This window comes from Eptatretus burgeri, chromosome 2 (assembly GCF_056783735.1).
Source record: "Eptatretus burgeri isolate ZD-2024b chromosome 2, Ebu_testis_v1, whole genome shotgun sequence".
In the NCBI taxonomy this organism is placed as follows: Eukaryota; Metazoa; Chordata; class Myxini; order Myxiniformes; family Myxinidae; genus Eptatretus; species Eptatretus burgeri.
Window position 1 is genome coordinate 70,151,715 of NC_140962.1, and position 18,442 is coordinate 70,170,156.

General features: G+C 46.8%; 1 protein-coding gene across 1 annotated transcript in view; it reads right to left on the reverse strand.

Moving 5' to 3' along the window:
• LOC147032260 (serum paraoxonase/lactonase 3-like) overlaps positions 1–18,442 on the reverse strand; it is a 139,731-nt gene that overhangs the window by 24,773 nt on the left and 96,516 nt on the right. The window contains exon 6 of the mRNA XM_085869685.1: positions 7,095–7,227. Coding sequence (XP_085725811.1) covers positions 7,095–7,227 — 133 coding nt within the window. The remainder of the gene's footprint in view (positions 1–7,094; positions 7,228–18,442) is intronic.

The following is an 18,442-nucleotide window of genomic DNA, read 5'->3' on the forward strand; positions in this document are numbered from 1 at the left end:
ATGACCTAATCTGTTGAACTCTCTCATACATTGTTTTTAACTACAAAAACGATCTTATAATGCTTCATCTTCCTCTCTCACACATGTGGTACTCTTTACTGTTTCACAATGCACTACTCTTCTGCTATTTTAACAGACTGCTCTCATTTCGACCTTTCCTTCATTCCTTGCCTAAAAAATCCAACTATTACAGCGCTTCTTCTCTCCATGCTCTGAATTCGCCTTCATTGCATCCATCAAGAATTGTGTTAAATCGCATCTCTGACCTAAAACTTTTAAAAACCACAGTTTGCCATGGATGCTCGCTTTCCATCAACCATTCTTTTTTCCAACTTCAGTGCCAACTCACCCCCCTCACCCCTCACTCTCACTCTCAAAGCAACCATCCCACTCTTCTCCCTCCAAGCCTCCCTCTCACCTCTCTCAAGAATTCCCCCTCACCTTTCTCCCACCTTTCATCCCCCTCACTCTTCCTTCTCAAAGTTGCCCCCCTCTCATCCACCAACCTGCCTCCCTCCACTGCCCTCTCACCTCCATCTCTTCACTCCACCTCCTCAAATCCTCAACTGCCTTCTTCCTTGTCTCTTGTCCCCCCTCTCCCCCAGCACCACAGAGCCTTTTCTCCTCATTCGGCCCCCTCTCCTCGCTGTTCTGCAATACCCCACACTCCTTCAGCAACCCTGCTTACCTGCCCCCTCGTCCCTTGTCCTACCCTCCCCCTCCCCTCCACCTCCTGCACCCAAAGCCTCCTCCCCTTCCTCTTCATTAAAAGTGTGGACCTCAAATATCCGGGGCCTTCGCTCAAACCTTTCAGATCTTTCCATACAGGTTGCCACTGACAAACCAGACATTATCTGCCTAACAGAAACTTTCCTCTCCCAAGACGTGTCTGACTCCCAAGTATCTCTCCCTGGCTACTCCCTCTTACGGTATGACAGACCTGAGCCTCGTCCTGGTGGAGGTGTTGCTCTCTTCATCAAAGACTCTATTCCTCACTCTCCATGCACTGCTCTCACTCCCCCACACCCCCAGGAATACCTCTGGCTTCGGCTTCCCCTCCACTCCCACCTCATGTTTATATGTGTACCATAATGCACTGCTCTTCTGCTATTTAAACAGACTGCTCTCAATTCGACCTTTCCTTCATACCTTGCCTAAAAAAATCCGACTGTTACAGCGTTTCTTCTCTCCATTCTCTGAATTCGCCTTTATTGCATCCATAAAGAAATGTGTTTCATCGCATAACTGACCTAAAACTTTTAAAAACCTCAGTTTGCTATGAATGCTCGCTTTCCATCAACCATTCTTTTTTTTCCAACTTCAGTGCCAACTCACTCCTCTTACCCCTAACTCTCAAAGCAACCATCCCACTCTTCTCCCTCCAAGCCTCCCTCTCACCTCTCTCAAAAGCTCCCCCCTCAACTTTCTCCCTCCATTCAACCCCTCACTCATCCTTCCCAAAGTTGCCCTCACTATTCTATTCCTCACTCTCCATGCACTGCCCTCATTCCCCCACACCCCCAGGAATATCTCTGGCTACGGCTTCCCCTCCACTCCCACCTCATGTTTATATGTGTACTGTACTATCCACCTAACAGTGATGACTCCATCTACACCTCACTATCCGAAAACATGGACCATCTTCTATCTTCTCATCCAAACTCTCTCTTCCTCTTATGTGGTGACTTCAATTGTCATCACGCCAGTTGGCTAGGTGTGGGTACCTCTCTCACCTGCCATGGCACCTCAGCAAAAGCTTTCTGCGACTCATTGGGACTGACTCAATCGGTCAACTTCCCGACCCGGATCTCAACCAATGGTACTCCATCTCTTCTGGATCTGATTTTGACAAATTTCCCTGACAATATCTGCTGCTCTTCCTTCGCTCCAATTGGTTCTTCTGACCACGTCCTTGTCAAAGTGGACATCTCTCTGGCTGTTATCAGAGAACCACCTCACCGCCGTCGAGTCTGGCATTTCACTCAAGCCGACTGGCAGGGTCTCCGAGCAGCCATCAAACTTACAGACTGGTCTCCTATCACTACTTTCTCAAACATCAACTCATCCTGGGAATTCTTTCAAAGAAACTTGCTCTCCCTCATGCACAGATTTATCCCCTCTCGTGTTCAGTTGTCTTACCCTTCCTCCCGCCCTTGGTTTACTGAAGCTTGTGGCGAGGCAGTTGTCCTGAAACAACTTGCCTTTGCCTCATGGAAAGCAAACCCAACTGTCATCTGAGGGCAATCTCAGTTCTTTCCACAAAGCTCGGAACAAGTGTGTATCTACCCTCAGGAGAGCCAGAGAACAACATCTTTCTCATCTCAAGTCTGAACTCTCAAACCTCTCTCCCTCCTCAAAATCCTGGTGGCGTTTAATCAAATCTGTTTCTGGTGTATGTTCCCCCTCCATCCCTCCCTTACCTCAAATTGCCGCACTGCTGATTCCACACGTGATAAAGCTGAATGTCTAAACTCGGTGTTTGCAGCTAAATCTTGTGTCCTAAACCCATCTCTATCTCTACCCACTTTACCCAGTCGCACCCAACTGTCCCTGGACTCTGTATCCTTTTCTCCTGACAAGGTGGAGGGCTTGCTTTCAAACCTCGAGTCAGATTCTGCAACCGGTCCAGACGGCATCAGCCCACGTGTCCTCAAAGCCTGCTCTTCTGCTCTTGCTCACCCTCTCTCTGTTGTATTCACCCTCTCATTTGCCCAAGGTCATCTGCCATCTGCTTGGAAATCTGCTAACATCACTGCCCTGCATAAAAAAGGTGCAAAAACAGATCCCTATAACTACAGACCAATCAGCCTTCTCCCAATCATCAGCAAGGTGATGGAATCCATCATCGCCTCAGATATGAAATCCTTCCTCTTCTCCAATGGCTTGATTTCCAATCATCAATTTGGTTTCAGACCAGGTCACTCTACCCTGGATATGCTGCTTCTGCTCTCCCATCAATGGATGGAGGTCCTCAATGCCAGACAGGAAATCCGAGCCGTATCCCTGGACATATCACGTGCTTTTGACACAGTCTGGCACCCTGCCCTACTCACCAAACTCTCTTCCCATGGTATTCAAGGCCATCTCCACTCATGGCTCGCAGACTTCCTCTCCTGTCGCAGTCAACGTGTGGCCCTAAATGGAGTTCTTTCATCCCCTCTTCCTGTGCAGGCTGGAGTTCCTCAAGGTAGCGTTCTGGGCCCTGTTCTTTTTCTGGTTTTCATCAATGATCTCTCGGACTCTCTGGAAAATCCTCTATTTCTCTTTGCCGACGACTCCACCCTCTGCCGTACCATCTGTCATCCCTCAGACCGGCAAGCAGCAGCTTCTTCACTCACTGCAGATCTGGATAAAATCACAAACTGGTCCAACACGTGGAACATGTCTTTCAATCCAGACAAATCTCACACTCTCACTATGTCTCTTCGAAAGGACCGTTTACAAAACCCCCCCATCCACTTTCTCAACAATCCTCTGGAAGAAGTCTTTTCTTTCAAGCTTCTAGGTCTCACTATCTGCCATGACCTTTCCTGGGAAAGTCACATTTCCAACCTCGCCTCAAAAGCCAGTCGCCGACTGGGAATCCTCCATCGTGCTAAGTCCTTCCTCGGCCCTCTTGAGCTCCTGACCACTTACAAAGCTTTTGTCCGTAGCCTGATGGAGTACTGCTCTCCCCTCTGGGCTGGTGCTCCTGCCTCTCACCTTTCTCGGATTCACGCTGTCGAAACCAGGGCATTTAAGATCATCGGCATCTCCCGCAATGAAGCTGAGTCTTTGGGCCTCTCACTCAATCACCGCAGGTTGGTCGGTGGTCTTTCTGTCTTCTACCGACTCCTCTCCAGCCTTGCCCCCCCCTGCTCTCTCTGCGATTTGTCCCCACCACATTTCCACAGGGCGCTCAAGGTCCGCCAACAACCTCCTTCTGGTAAAACTACCAAAATCACGAATCACTGCTCATCTTCCCTCTTTCATTCCTCTTTTTTCCCGCCTTTGGAATAAACTTCCTCACTCTATTCTTTCCCATTCTTCCCTCCAGGCTTTCAAAACAGCTGTTCACCACCACCTCTTATCTTCCCCCATCCAAATCCTCGATCTTTTCTACCCCCGATAATCCACCCAAGCCCACTTCCTTCATTTCTCCTGCTTTCCTTCCTGAAAGTCCCTGAAATGTCCATCTTCTCTTCGCCATGTTCCCCGTCCCATCCCCATCCCTCTCCCTTCCACAGTTCACCTAATGTGTCTGTTCCCCACTGTTTTGTCCCTTCCACTCCCGCCCCTCTTGTCTCATGCCTCCTTGCTGTGAGTTGTGTGTTAGCTCTCATACGAGCCTCGACCAAGGTATACAAAAAAAAAAAATCAAAGTGGTATAATGTTTCTATCAATATTTTAAAAAATATTTGAATAACTGATGTTCTGCCAGTGCTGTGCATGTTGTGTGTGCTATTTAATGAGCAGTCCTTTTACATGTAGTACATATGTGTAGTACATGTATATACAATGTACATATATCTCATCTGCTATTCGGATACCATGAACACAATACTTTGAAATTTGAATTTGTAATTCTTTGTTTCTCATTTGTAAATAGCAAGAGCTTAACTCATCTGGCTGGGGCTAAAAATAGAATTCAGGAATAGTGGCTGATCTGCTGATGTCAGCAGTGTATATAATTACATTCAAGGGAGGACATTTGTTGGGTTCCTTTGGTCCATGTGATGAAAGTTATTGATGCTCCCCTAACGTCAACTGGGAGACAGTACAAGCTCGCACCTGACTTGGGAAAGCAGATCAAGGACCTATTCAAATAATTTACGTGAAATGTTTTATTTCATTGTTATTTCAGTATGTGATATATTTTTGTGTTATTAATTTGAATCGTAGAACTAATTATTCATGATTACCATGGTGCCCACACCATGCACACACCTGATGTATTCACGACTGTGTTAACATCAGTTTAAAAAAAAATAGAAAATATATATTTTTAAAATATACCACTGTGGCGATAAGGAAAAGATCCGCTGTGGCGACCCCTAACGGGAGCAGCCAAAAGAAGAAGAATAAAAGAAGACAGAGATAAATAATATAATATAACATACAAATAATACAATATAATACATAGATAAGGATTATATTATATATATATATGTATATATATATATATGTATATATATATATATATATATATATATATATATATATATATATATATATATATATATATATATATATATATATATATATATATATATATAAAATGAATCCTTATCATATATGATTTCAGTATTGTGGATGTAATACTGCACAGTATTGTGTATTGTGTATTCGGTATTGTGCAGAGTACTGCATGTAAATCCTTATTGTAACCCTAACAGCTCGGAAACTGCTGTAGTTGTTTCGATTCCCGACAAACGATGGCACTCAGAATTTAATAAATAATAAATTAATCAATTTGAATAAATTTAATACTTGAATAATAAATTTGTCTGCCCTTGCCATGGGCCAGAGAATCACAAATTCCTCTCAATGGAACATCTGACTCACATACACAGGAACAACAGGAAGACAAACAAAAAAAAAACCACTAACTTTTCAATAAACACAGTTCTGTATGTAAAGGCCTTGCAGTGTCACAGGGTATCTTAGAGATGTGCACTCTCCTCTGAGCTGTCTAGTCTGGGTTCGAATCTTGATCCATCTATAAACAATCCGGTCACCATGATGTTTTGCATGCAGGGCAATGCATTAATGCGTGCACCGTCCAACAGAAGGACATTAACCAGAAGATGCTGTGTAAGCCCTGGTTGCTTGGTGGCCAATAAAGATCCCACGACATATTTCGCAACGAGTATGCTAGTTGTAGCCAAGCTGTGTAGCCAAACACCATGAGCAAATTATGAATTGCTATCACTTTCAGTCGAAAGTCAGGTTTGTCAAGCTGGTTCATAAAAGAATTATTGAAGCCGTTAAACAAGTCGGCGTAGGAGTCGTACTAGTAGTTGTCTGCATGTAAGAGGATATCACGTTTCATAATACTGTATAACCAGATATGTAAAATATATCACAATAAAATACATCACATTATGACGTGATAGACCTTGGATTATAAAACGTCTGGGCATAACGTGGCTGTTCACCACACTGCGATTGGTTAAGGTTGGTTCTAATTACTGTTTCCAGATCTTTGCTTTACACGAGAGCAAAAGCGAGGCAATGACCTACTCTGCATTTGCTTCTTTTGCATACCAGTTGTTTTCCTGTCACCGAAACAATATTAACATACAGTACATATTATATAAAAAAAAAACGCCATCACATTTCATAATGCTATAAATCCTGCAAACTTGTAACAACCTTTAACTAAGTGAGATATATATATATATATATATATATATATATATATATATATATATATATATATATATATATATATATATATATATATATATATATATATATATTTATATATATATATATATATAGTGACACGTTGGCTTGTGGGGAACTGCAGTCATGGTAAATGCATTTACAATTGATTCTTGGCTATAATGAAGGATTTCACATCTTTTTGTGGTTAACTATTTTAATGGGTTGAATAATTTGGATAATCTATGCCTGGTTGTGTGATAATTCCATTAAAACTGATAATGAAGGTTTTGTAAAGAGCTGAGTGGTTGTTAAATAAAGTCCTGCAGTTCATTGTTGTAAATGTGCTGGCTGTGTTTGCTGTGTTTTGGTGTTGTTGTTGTTGTTGTTCTGCAATGTCCATGGTAAATGGTTAAACTTACAAACTGTAGATTGTTGTTTGCTATTGCAAGATTTCATTGTTTGCCAATCCTTGTAATTGAATTTCAGTGAGAAGGTGATTTGGAGAATCGAGACTTCAGTGCATAATTCCTTCGGGATAATCATTTGGGTTTTGGGAACTGTGCCGAAGCATGGCTCATGACAGTCTTAAATGCAAGTTCAGATCATGAAGCTAAAAATTCTCTTGTATTGCATCTGTAAGCTGTTGTTTTTTTCCTTTTATCATTTCTGCATCCCACTTTAGACTCCCACTACAAGTTCCTTTTCCCATTTCACAAAATACTGACTGGGGCAGAAGGTCATGCTGCACTGTTTTCTCAAAGATCAGGAGTTTTGATTCCAGGTCCACCTGGAAAATGTCCACCTGGCTGTCATGATTTGGGTGATTCACCACGAAGAGGAATATTTTCTCAGCACCATCTGTAAGGAAACAGAACAAACACTTCACTACATGTCCACCTTAAGCAGGTGATGATTTAGGTATTCCACAGGTAATACATTAGTGAGATAAGTTACAGTCAACATTCAAGGAGAAAGCACAGGTCATCAAAACTTGTTCATGCATTTGAAACAGATTTCATTGAAAAAGATGAACACCCACAACTAAATTGTGGGATAATCACAGGTGATTGGAGATGTACACCTGTTTTATCCTTCAACCTGCTTTGGCAAGGAAAATAATTAATGAAAGTACTAAGTCGAAAGATATACTCCACTCATGAGCCTTTCTATTAAACTAGATATCTCGGTATCAAGAATGCTGTGTTATGTTCAGAGCCAGAATTACCCAAGGGCAACCGGGGCATGTACCCCTGGGTCTCCACCACCCAACACGTTACCTGGAGCCTCCACCATCCAAGGGCTCATCGAGGATTAAGCCAAGCCATGTCATCCCAAGCCATCTGCAATAGCGTTATCCAGTATTCACAATCATTATACCTTCCATTTCAGTTTTCCTTTCAGTGTAAAACAAGGATTATCAAATATATATCGAGATTGCAGCCGATAGCGGTCATGGGCCTTGAGAAGACCATAGCATGTATGGGTCTCAAACAATTTCCTTCCTTGAAGTGATTCATTTTTGTTTTTAATATTTTTGTGTTTACTGGCGTTATCAGAGCTGCGAGGCTCAATAAATGCCATGCACCCAAACTCATCGGTTACAGACAAATACAAAAGATAAAATAAAAAATGTTAGGGATTTTATACTGTTCGCCCCGTTTCCTTTTTGAATTTTAAGACCGATTTGCAAAGTCGAGGATTCTTCTGGCTTAATTGACAAAGTGTATCCAGTGCGCCCGAACAGGGGATCCCAAACTCCCTGACACAGTGCAGAAGACATGATCTGGGTTCTCCATACTGAGAGCATTGAGTGAAAATGTGTTTCAGGTCTACAGGAACCTTACACTGCTGGCATAACCCTGTTGGGTGACACTCTATCCTCTGTAAATAGGTGTTTAGAGCGCAGTGTCCAATTCTGAGCTGAAGAGGATTCCCTGGTCCCTTCGGGAGAGTCGAAGAAACGAGACGGAGGACTTGACCGAAGGGTGTACCTTTTAAAGCATCATCTACTCTTTGTGGAGGTCACCCACTGAGATTGCCATTTTTTGTTCATGAAGACCCGAATTAGATTGGAGAGTTCTGAAGGGCCCAGAGGGATTGGGGTTATGAGATCAAACCTTAGTGCTGTTTTGCCTGTCAGATCGCAGACCTCATTTCCTCCAATGCCCATGTGGGCAGGGATCCAGCACAGGTCAACAACCATGCCCCTCCAAGTGGCCATTTTTAGAAGATGAAGCACCTCAAGAATCCGGTCCTGCTTACATCCAGACTGGATGGACCCCAATGCTTTCATTCTGGAGAAAATAACTGCACTCAGGGGATCAAAGTCAATTATCCATTTGAGGGCCAAGACAACAGCAAATAGTTCAGTACTGAAAGATGGTCAGAAAGCCTAGTGGACTTGATCACCTTCACATCTGGGATACACAAAGCAGCCGCTTTTCTAGCTTGTGTCGGATCTTTTGAGCCATCTGTATAGACATGTAAGGATTGACTCCAAACCATGTTGAATTGTTGATATATTCCACAGCCTGGTTACGTGTTACAACCACACTGACCCTACTGGTTTTCCACCATAGATCCAGGTGGATGTGAGGCGTTTCTAGAGTCCAAGGAGGCCAAATTGCTACTCTGTTCAGGGGATTAGTCGGTAAAGAATCCAAACCCATTTCTTTCGCTGCCCTCACACACGCAGGTCCGAAATGAGGAGGGAGGGAGGATTTGCCGAGAGTTTGATACTCCCAATAGTCCAAGAACAACATTTTCCTCGGTGGCTGTCCCTGGCAGAAATGCTCTTAGCCCAGTACCTCAAGTTGGACCCCTCCCCCCCAACAGAGAGATAAAGGCACCTCACCAGCCTCAGCAAGCAGGGTACAGACTGGCATGCTTTAAAAAGCACCCAGACACAAACGTAGTGCTTTGGCTTTAATGGCTTCCAGCTTTTGGTGGTTGGTTTTGCACGTATCCCAAAAGACCTGACTGCCGTAATCAAATTGGGTGCTGATGAGGGTTTATACAGAGGAAGGAGACTTCCCTGATGATCTCCCCAAGATGTACCAGCAAGACTTGATGGAAGATTAAGGCCTTTGGCATATCTGGCACCAGGTTTTTTTTAATATGGGGGCTCCATGTTCGGCCCTTGTCGAAGGTAATTCCGAGAAAGGATACATCGGGGAAAACTTTATTGGAAGTGCCATCGATTGTTATTGATATGTCCTTGACCTTCCTTTTGCGGGAGAAAATGATAAACTTGGACTTGGGTCCAGAAATCGAGAAGCCAAACTTTTGGGCCCACTGCTCGATCCTGCAGACCTCCCCCTGGAGTTTTTTGGCTGTGCACTGAAGGTTTCTGCTCTGGGTCCATATAAGCAACATCATTCACAAAAATAGTGATATCCTGCTACGTGGCACGAAAGAGGAGACAGCATCATCTATCATGATGTTGAAAAGGGTGGGACTGAGACGGCTAAGCTGGGAAATACCATTGACCATGGGGAACATGGAAGACAGGGCTTGGTCAACTCTCACTTGGAAGGATCGATTGAATCGGAATTGATGAATCCACCAGAACATTCTGCCATTGATGCCCAGTCTGTGTATCTTGTGCAGGAGGCCTTCTTTCCAGACTGAGTCATAGGCCTTGTGAATGTCGAGTAATACACCTACTCGGGACTCATGATTGTTTAATGCTTGTCTGATGTCGTTGGCGAGCGAAGCGATGTGATCAGTGGTGGGACGACCATTTCTGAACCCACATTGATACTTGTACATGAGGTTGTTCTTCTCCATAAAGAAGATCAGGCGTTCATTGACCATCTTTTCCATTAATTTAGTGACCACCGAAATGAAAGCGATCGGTCGGGAGGAGCATGGGTAAGAGGGATCTTTCCTGGCTTTGTGGATCAGAATGATCAGATCAGAACTAGAGTGTACGCGGTGCAGTGGGACGCAAGAAGCACGCGGGCCACCATCTACTCCGCTTTATTGCGTGACCAGAAGCACATTCCTGCCACCCCTAGCGGGCGAGGCATGATATACGAAAACCCAATCACGTGACACAGCACACTCCTCCCCTCGTAAAATGACCCATCACACGATGAACGGACAATCACAACATGACCATCTGAAACCCATCAACACTCATAATCCGCCAAGTACCGCGGCCGCACCCTGACCCGCCTCGGATGGGCAGCGCCACCAGACAGCCCAGGCTCAGACGCCTCCCGGCTCGGTCGAGGTGACACCCTCGCCGGACTCGCACTTTCCGCAACACCAGCCACCCCCGACCGCCCAGCCTGCTCGACGTCCCCGGGTAGGACGGCATCAGGCGAAGACCCCCTTGGCGTCGGCCCCACCAGCCCCGGCGACACAACGTCAGGTGCCGGCGATACTACCGGTGGGGGTCCCGCATCGTTCGGCCCGGGGAGGTGTGGGGGGGGTGACGCAGAACAGCGATCATGCATTTGGTCCACGTGCCGCTTCCACACATCCCCACCATCAGTCCGCACCATGCAATTCGCCGGCCCCAGCACCACAGAGACCACCACCGGCACCCATTTGGAACCGTGGAAATAATCGTGTACCATTACCCGCTGCCCCACCTCGAAGCTGCGCAGCCGCGACATTGCCCCACTCCCCGACCCTCCAGGTCGCAGCAAATCCAGCCTGGACCGCAAAGCCCGTCCATAGAGACGAATGGCAGGCGAATCACCCGTGACAGGATGAACTGCGTTCCTGTAATGGAGCAAAAAGACATCGACCACCGTCTGCACAGGTGCAACACCCCCCCCCCCTGCGCAAAGCCCGCTTCAACATCTTGACAAACGACTCAGCTTGGCCATTCGTCTCAGGATGATACGGTGCGGACCTTAGGTGTCGAATACCATTCTGGCGCATAAACTCATCAAATACACCCGCGATGAACTGTGGACCATTATCAGAGACCAGGATCTCCGGCAACCCTTTATTAGCAAAGATCGTCCGCAGCTTCTCTACTGTAATGTTTGCTGATGTATGCTGCATTACTACAACCTCCGGCCATTTAGAGAATGCATCGATCACAATCAAAAACATTTTGCCATGAACCGGTCCCGCAAAATCTACCTGGACCCTCTGCCAAGCTCGGTCTGGCACAGGCCAGAGACCCAAAGCTCGATGCGGGTTATCAGCATCTGTCTGGCACATGGCGCAACGCTTAACCAACTGCTCAATGTCTTTGTCCAACCCCGGCCACCACAACAGGCTACGAGCAAGACTCTTGTTCTTCACAATGCCAAGGTGACTGACATGCAGCTCATCCAAACACCGCTGCCTGAACTTCGGTGGAATCACGGTCCTCATCCCCCACATTATGCACTGTTGGACCAACGACAACAGTGCTGGCCGGTGTCGAAGGCAGATCGCTCCAATTCCCCGTAGAAATTGCCTGGACGACACGGGCAAGCACCGGATTACGAGCCGATTCCACCGCGACCTGCCTGGCCGTGACCGGCCCGCTTTGGACCTGGCCCAGCGCGAACACATCGACCCGGTCGCTCAACTCAGACGCAGCTGGACCCTCCGCACATGGCAAGCGTGAGAGCCCGTCGCAGTTAGCATGCTTCTCGGTGCTTCGGAACTGAATATCATAATCGTAAGCACCCAGAAACAGACACCACCGCTGTATTCGCGCGGCTGCTACCACCGGCACCCCGCGTTCGGGTCTCAGGATGAATTGAAGCGGTTTGTGATCCGTCTGCAAAGTGAAATGCCGCCCCAGCAGGTACTGATGAAACCTCCACACACCCCAGACGAGGCTGAGAGCCTCACGCTCAATCTGGGCATATCCGCGCTCTGCTGTGGACAGGGTCCGGGATGCAAAACAAACAGGCCGCTCGGAACCATCGTCCATCCTGTGGAAGAGCACTGCCCCGATGCCATATGCAGAGCTGTCGCATGCCAATAGGAGCGGACGCGCAGGCTCGTAGTGCACGAGGACCGTATCCTCTGTGAGCAGTCGCTTGACGCGGTCGAACGATGCCTGGTGTGCAGGCCTCCAAGCCCAGCTCTCGTCCTTCTTGAGCAACCGCGTTAACGGCGCAAGTTGTGAGCTGAGCCCGCGCACGAACCTTTGGTAATACTGGGCCATACCAATGAACGAGCGCAGATGCGTCTTGTCGCGAGGCGGTGGCATGTGTTGAATCGCTTCCACCTTCCGAGGACCTTTCAACAGCCCCTCCGGCGTGATGATGTGCCCGAGGTATTCCAAGCGCTGCTTGAAGAACGCGCACTTGTCCCTGTTCAAGCGCAGGCCGCACGCTTCTAGCTTTGTCAGCACTTGGGCAATGTTCGCAAGATGCTCGTCCACCGTTTTCCCCGCAATGAGCACATCGTCCAGGTAGGTCTGAGCGGGCAGGCCAATGCAAACCTGATCCATGGCTTTCTGCCACAAAGCTGGGGCCGAAGCAATCCCAAAACAGAGTCGGGTATATCGATAGAGTCCTTGACACGTGTTGATTGTCAAAAGCTCGCTACTCCCGGGATCCATCGGCAGGTGAAAATATGCATCACGCAGGTCTAGCTTCGTGAAGTATTGACTCCCCGCCAATCGCGCATATATTTCATCGATTGACGGCAATGGATATTGCTCCACGCTGAGCCCCGGGTTAACCGTGGATTTGAAGTCCCCGCACAATCGGACGTCTCCATTCCGTTTCAGCACCGTGACAACCGGGGTGGCCCAATCCGAGCACGACACCCGTTCGATCACTCCACAGGCATCCAGCCTATCCAGTTCACCCTTGACCTTGTCCCGCAGGGCATATGGCACCGGACGCGGTTTACAAAACCGAGGAACCACCCCCTCCTTCAAGAAGAGTTTTGCCTCCATGCCCTTGAGTTTCCCAAGGTCGTCGCTAAACAACCCTTGATGTCTTTGAAGAATCTCCTCCAACTGATCCTCCCACTGTCTCGGCACGGGTTGCACAAGGTGAACTGCGGCCCAGGCTAGCCTGATGCGGGCCATCCAATCTCGGCCGAGGAGAGATGGCCCGCTCCCCCGCACGACGTACACCCGAAGCGTGGCGACCTGGCCTTGGTACCGCACAGACACGTCTGCCATCCCGACTGGCATTATCTTCTCACGGGTGTACGTGAACAGCGTGAGGTTTGACCTGATAAGCTTCAAGCCGTTGAGTCTACGCGCGGTCTGCTCGCCGATGAGCGACACCGCTGCTCCCGTATCGACCTGGAACGTGATCGGCGTTTCGTTCACTTCGACTTCCACCGTCATCGGGCGCGCCGTCATCGGGCGCGCCGTCGCCGGGCCAATTGAAAACAGGCTCAACAACGGCCACTGGTTCCGCCCCGAGTCGCTTCGCACATCGCCGTCCACGACCTTAATGGTGGCCGTCGCCCCACGGCACACACACGCCAAATGACCCACCTTGTGACAATTCAAACACACGTTGCCTTTACACAGGCATGCACGGCGCAGGTGTCGACCTCCACATCCCAAGCATGTCCGCGGGGTCACCCCGCCGCACGCGCGGCCGCGTGGCGACGTCCGACCCGCATCGAAGGTCGTGCGCGCGTCCCGGGGTGCTCGCGACCCCGCGTGGCCGGTGATGGCTCGAACATCCCCGCGAGTCTGCTCGACCGCTGTAGCCGTGCTGACCGCCGAGTCGAATGTAATGGCTTTATCCTTCAGCCGTAAAACCGCTGAAACCATCTTCGCATCTTGCAAACCAGCAATAAAACGATCTCTGAGCCGAGCTGGCCGCTCCCCCGCCGTGAACTTGCAGGCCACGGAAGAATGCTTAATCCGCGCCACGAACTCAGCGACGCGCTCCTCTGCCCCTTTCGGGAGGCGATCGAACTGGAATCGAGCGAGCTGCAACGACTTCTCCGGCGCCATGTGTGCTTTCATTTTCTCCACAATGTCCCAAAACGACAGCTCATCATCACGGGGCCTGTTCGGTGCCACTAAATCACCCAGCAGCCGATAATGCTCTGGCGAAAGGGAAGCGAGCAAAATCGACTTCTGCTTGCTCTCGTCGACCACATCGTTCGCGTGGAAATAGCATTCCAATTGCTCCGAAAACAATTCGAAGTCGTCCCCGTCGAAAACGGGCATAAGTCCGTATTCAACCATCCTCGTCAGCCAACTAGAGTGTACGCGGTGCAGTGGGACGCAAGAAGCACGCGGGCCACCATCTACTCCACTTTATTGCGCGACCAGAAGCACATTCCTGCCACCCCTAGCGGGCGAGGCATGATATACGAAAACCCAATCACGTGACACAGCACAATCAGTGGTGGGACGACCATTTCTGAACCCACATTGATACTTGTACATGAGGTTGTTCTTCTCCATAAAGAAGATCAGGCGTTCATTGACCATCTTTTCCATTAATTTAAGGCCCGGTCACACCTTGACGTTTTAGCCAGCGATGGCAACGTGTTAAAATTTATGTAAAACGCTGGCTTACGTTGAACTTTTGATGTTTTTTTTTAAAGATTCGGACGTATTCATAGCGACTTGGTCTTATGTATAACGCATTGGTAACAACACAGAACGTTTCGTTGTGTTATAGATAACTTATACCAAAGAATGCTGAACCTGTTGTCGGCCTACACAACCGATGCCCAACGATAGTCTAACTCAGGCATAGCGCATTGCACGCATCGCCGACGATGTCGTGACGTAGCCTATTAAAAGGCTGACGCACAACGATTCAAATCATAACTGCCGTAGAAATGGAAGGGTCAAAATCGCGGTCACACCTTGGCGATCTTGCCAGCGTATGCCGACGTAACAAAAAGTGTGTCTAAAACGTTGGGGCACGTCGAATACGGTATGAGTAAGTTTGGTATACGTGAGTACAACGCTAAATACGCTATCATAAGTCGCAGTAAGTAGAGTACGTCAAGAAATTTTGAACATGTTCAAAATTTTACGACGTACTCGGCGTATGACACATGTTCGCATGTGATGAGGATAAGTTTTACACACGATATGTGGACGCTTACACACGTCCACAAAGGCTACTTATAAGCTACTCATAAGTCGAAACACGTCGCAGTAATGTCTTTTTTATGCGAAACTTATTTCTAACTTATGTTTGACGTGCTTTGAACCAATTCTTTACGTAGCCCCAACACACATCGACGTATGTAGACGTATTCCAATGACGTCTTCTGGTCGACAAAAAAATAAATGAACGTGTTTCTAGGTTACAACTGCCATATAAAGACGTGTTCCCAGCAGTTTTGGGAATTGGTATATAAAAATGGTGTTCATAAAAGGGGAACCCAACAGTGTTTTCGAGTCCTTTTTGAGTCGATGTCCATGTCAGCAGTAACACTATCAGTATCAGTATCAGTACAGTATTAGTATTAGTAGTAGTTTGTTCATGTTGGCAGTAGTAGGTGAGTGTGAGGGGGAGGGTGTGGGTTATGATGGATCGTCCTTGCATCCGCGTGTCCACGGGTAGGTTCATCGGCTGCCACTCAACGATTTAAATGGCTGCATCTCCACTATTGAAAGTAGACGCTTGCGCTCAACAATTGGATTTTTTTTACACTCAACGACTTTTAAACGGTACCACTCAGCTAGTTTCATTGTTTACAATGAACGATTTAAATTGCTGTCACTCGCCTTTGTTTTTTTTGTTGTTTTTTTTTTTGACGCTGGGGTTTGGAAATTTGAAGCGTTTCTTCTGAACGTGTTAAAACGCTCAAACTCGACTATTTTAAATAGATGCTGCCGATGGACAATTGGAATCATAGCCAAGCTAGACATTGAAGTGTGAACATCCTCGTCATGCCGAAGAAAAGTTTGAAGAATGCTGCAAATAAGTGTCCTGGCCGTGGCCGTGGACGCTGACGCAAGGACGATCCATTATACCGACGTCTTTCAGCCTATGAGTAACTTAAAAGTAACGTCTGTCGACGTGTGGCAACGATCGCGTAACGTGCCAACAACACGTTAATCATAGGTAGGAAATAAGTTTCGGGTACTCTAAACATTACCTCGGCGTGTCTCAACTTATGATTAACTTACAAGTAGCATGTGTTGACGTCTGTCAACGATCGCAGACCGTGCATACAACTTGTGGCCAGCGTAGCGGAACGTGTGAGTCATACGCCGGCATACGTCGTGAAATTTCAAGCATGAAAAAATTTGAGGACAACCGAAAAGTACAACGTTTAAAGCCAACGTACAACGACGTATGGCAACGTACTACGACGTATGCCAGCGTGCTCTCAATGTTATCAAAACTTTCCCATAACGTATTCAACGTGTGCCAGCGTTTTAGAAAAAAAAAATTCAAAAATCGGCATACGTTGGCTAAAACGTCAAGGTGTGACCGGGCCTTTAGTGACGACCGAAATGAGAGCGATCAGTCGGGAGGAGCATGGGTAAGAGGGATCTTTCCTGGCTTTGTGGATCAGAATGACGAGAGTGTTTCCAGGCATGGGGAAGTTGTTAATATTCGAGGTAATATTTATTTTTCCGGAGTGATCCTGTTCTTGGAGGTGTAGTTGTTGTGAAGGTGATGTTGAGGTAATATTTCTTTTTCCAGATGCGATCCTGTTCTTGGAGGTGGAGTTGTTGATGTGAAGGTAATGTTATACAAGCAAATCAGACACAGGTGGAGGCCCATCATGCCTGCATGACATCAACACCACACTAATTTATCAACAAAAGAGCCAAAGAAAAAAACTGTAAAATTTATTATTATTTTTTTTTAATGGTGTTTTTGTGGGGTTTGATTGATTTATTAATTTATTAATAATTAATGACTTGATGAATTTTTGTATTTTTATTTATTCATTAATTTTCTTCTCCTCAGGTGTGGGAGCATGGGCTTGGTTGAAAAACACACATGAACCACACAACACCCCTTGACAAGACCCCCATCCAACAGCATTCTGTACACGTGCACACAATCATGCATCAATGCTCCTCTATCTCCATAACTTCCAGGTCCCTATCTATTTTAATCCAATGTAAACTTATCTCCTGTTTCTGCTGCCACTATTTTTCCAGGGATACCATTCTTTGCATTAACTACTCCGAGTAAAAGACCCCTGCCTTACAACCATATCGACTCTCCTCTTCTTTACTCTCAAGCTATAGCCCCTGGTTCTATCACTATTGACTCTGCTGAATAATTCATCTGCACTTATTTTATCTACACCTTTCATTATCTTTAACATCTTTATCATATCTCCTCATAACCACCTCCTTTCTCCTGTATAAAGTCCTGTCTCCTTCAGCCGCTCCTCATAGCCGCTCCTCCTCATAGCTGAATCTATCTCGGCCCGGAATCGATCTAGTAGCCCTGCGCTGAACCCTCTCCATTGCATCTATGTCCTTCCTGAATTGTGGTTATCAAAACTGCACACAATATTCTGGATGTGGCCCTCACTAAATTCCTGTACAATGTTCACACCACCTCTTTTGATTTATAAATGATCCCCCTATGAATACAACCTAAAACTCTATTTGCTTTACCTATAGTTGACTGGCACTGTGTTTCCTGCTTACCTTCCGTATCTATTACCACCCCCAGATCCTTCCCCTGTGTGACACGCTCCAACATTACCCCTTGCATCCTGTAACCTCTATTTTCATTGTTCTTTCCCATCCCCAACACCTCACACTTGCTCAGGTTAAATTCCATCCGCCAGTCTTTTGCCCAATCTATTCAAGTATCAATACTCTCCTGAATCTGATCACCACCCCCTCTGCTATCCATTTCACCTACAAGCTTTGTGTCATCTGCAAATTTGGAAAGCTTACTCTTTCCCCCACTCTCCAAATCGTTGATGTAAATAATGAATAGTAATGGTCCGAGTAGTGATCCCTGAGGTACCCCGCTACTTACATCCTCCCAGCAAGCCATCCTCCCACTCACAGCCACTCTTTGCTTCCTACCACTAAGCCAGTTTACAATCCAATTAACTACCTGACCAGCCACTTCACAAGCCCTCACTTTGGCTCACAACCTCCGATGTGGTACCTTATCACATGCTTTCTTAAAATCTAGATATACTATGTCCACTGGTGTTCCATCATCCACCCAAT